The 2,287-nt window shown below is 41.6% G+C and overlaps 1 protein-coding gene across 1 annotated transcript; it reads left to right on the forward strand.

The window, feature by feature from the left end:
• Positions 1-64: 64 nt before the first annotated feature.
• Positions 65-1,607, forward strand: LOC123965027 (caspase recruitment domain-containing protein 8-like; the record flags this gene model as incomplete). Its single annotated transcript, XM_046041627.1, has 2 exons — positions 65-279; positions 1,342-1,607. Coding segments are annotated over 2 exons (481 nt in total), but the record flags the coding sequence as incomplete, so codon positions are not given.
• Positions 1,608-2,287: the final 680 nt, after the last annotated feature.

A 2,287-nucleotide genomic window follows, 5' to 3' on the forward strand; every position in this document is an offset into this window, starting at 1 on the left:
CTCAACAGATCATGTGACCAGCAGGCTGAAAGCCTGTTGTAATCTGCCCTTCTGTGTCCTGCAGGTTCAGGTGTCCTGGTCCAGGTGTGTTCCAGTGTGCTTTGACTGGACTGGTGTTTGGTATGACTCAGGAGGCGGAGCTGCTGTACCGGACTGTCCAATGGGATGAGAGCCTCCTCCAATCAGCCGGCAAGACGGCTGCAGGGCTGCTGTTCAGTATCAAGTGTCCTGAGGAGGCTGTCTGTCAGCTCCACCTGCCGCACTGTGAAACAAAGGACGGTGAGGACTTTATTGTGATTAGTGAGGGGAGAGTTTTGTCTGAGCAACGATGAAACAACATCCTGTTCTTACAGTCTGAACAGCTGTGGAGCTGAACATGGAAGGTTTGTCCTGAGGGGGGCGCTAGAATAAAATCAAAAGGGTTCATGGTTTGAGGAGAATGAATGAAATTTCTGGGAAATATAATTTTATGATTTAATGATTGATTACCAAACATTTCGTGGCATGTTGGACAGTTGTGTACATTGTTGTTGTTGTGACAGACAACAATTAGTTGATTACTGAAAATTAATCTGAAACAATTTTTATTATTGATTAACTGATTCGAGAAAAGTGCTCAATGTTTTCCAGTTCCTTACAATGTGAGGATTTGCTTTTTTATATAGTAAACTAAATATCTTTTGGTTTGTTTGGACATGTTGGCGAGTAAAATGATTTAAAGGGGCACCAAATTTGGTAAAATAGGTTAGGTAAATCAAATAATTTTGAATCAGAATTACGATAATAATTAGATAATAAGATGATAATAAAGAATGACATCAATTGATGTTGAAGTTCCTTGGGGAACCACCCTAAAAGATAGAAAAGGGAAAGCTACTTAATTGATTGATTGACAAGGTGTATGTTTTGTATAAAGCAATAGTGCAAGTAAAATTCCAAACAGAAGTATTTTCCTTAGTGCACTTAATGCAAGTTGGAATTTTGTCATTAGTAGGTGCAAAAGAAAAGTTCAAGAGGTCACCAAAGTCATCACTTGGGGATCGTGAATATACTAAAAAAGCTTTTTTAAAATTGTTAGTCCTTTACTTTTTCTTTAGGTAGTTCCCTCTGTTTATCCCCTTTAGGTCTCACAGAAGCCCAGACTGATTCAAAATAGCATCAAGTGCACAATACATCTCTGGCTCCCATCCACCACCACTGTGTTCAATAAATTGCTCAACCTGGGCAGCAGTTATATTCTTCAATGACTGAGCTTCCTGCTTATACAATAAGGTTCGGACTAACATGGTGCTGAGGTTGTTATCAGTAAACCAGAAGTTTACCAGCTCTGTGTTTTCACAGCTCTGCTGCCTGACGGTCTGCTGTCTGTCGTCCACATCACTGATGATGGAATGAGCATCCTCGAGCCGCTGGAGATTACAGACACTCATGTGGTTGTCAAAGTCCCTCACCTGTCTGCCTTCGGCCTAGTCTGGACTTATGTTAAGAGGTTGTGGACGACACCAGTTCGTGGCCAAGTTCTGCTGTTCCTCGGACCACCAAACCCAAGAACACAGAGGCAAAAACTGAATGTGTTTCTCTTGCCGAGCAACATCCACCTGGACGAGGTAAAGCTTCATTTTACAGCCGTCAATCCAAACTTCCCTGATGTGGCTTAAAGTTCACAGTTTTTCTGTCTTAAACAACAGTCAGGTGTCCGTATGAAAACTGAGCAGCCTTTTCTTCCCGTAATGATGCCTTTGGTGTGAGCGACCAGGGTTCAATTCCAATTCATATGGGCAAACACTGTGGACTTAAAATTTGTGCCTTGATCGGTTTGAACCACTTTTGGTAGACCAAATATCGAATATCATCTATCCAATCCAGTTTATTGTTGAGTTGCACCCCAGGAACTTGTAGGTGTCCACCATCTCTACTCCCTCCCCCCTTGTTACAACAGGATTGTGGGGCCTCTCGCTGCGTCTGAAGTCCATATACAGTGGGGGAAAAAAGTATTTGACCCCTTGCTGATTTTGCAGGTTTGCCCACTTACAAAGAATGCAACAATCTACAATTTTAATCATATGTACATTCTAACAGTGAAAGACAGAATCCCAAAGAAAATTCCAGAAAATCACATCATATGAATTTATAAAAATTGATAACCATCTGATGAGGAAAAACAAGTATATGACCCCCTACCAAACAGCAAGTATTCTGGCTCCTACAAGCCAGTTAGTCTTTCTTTAAGACACAGCCCCAATCCCAACCAATTATCTACATCAAATACACCCGCCTCACCTCGTTA

This window comes from Micropterus dolomieu, unplaced genomic scaffold (genome assembly GCF_021292245.1).
Source record: "Micropterus dolomieu isolate WLL.071019.BEF.003 ecotype Adirondacks unplaced genomic scaffold, ASM2129224v1 contig_8052, whole genome shotgun sequence".
Lineage (NCBI taxonomy): Eukaryota > Metazoa > Chordata > Actinopteri > Centrarchiformes > Centrarchidae > Micropterus > Micropterus dolomieu.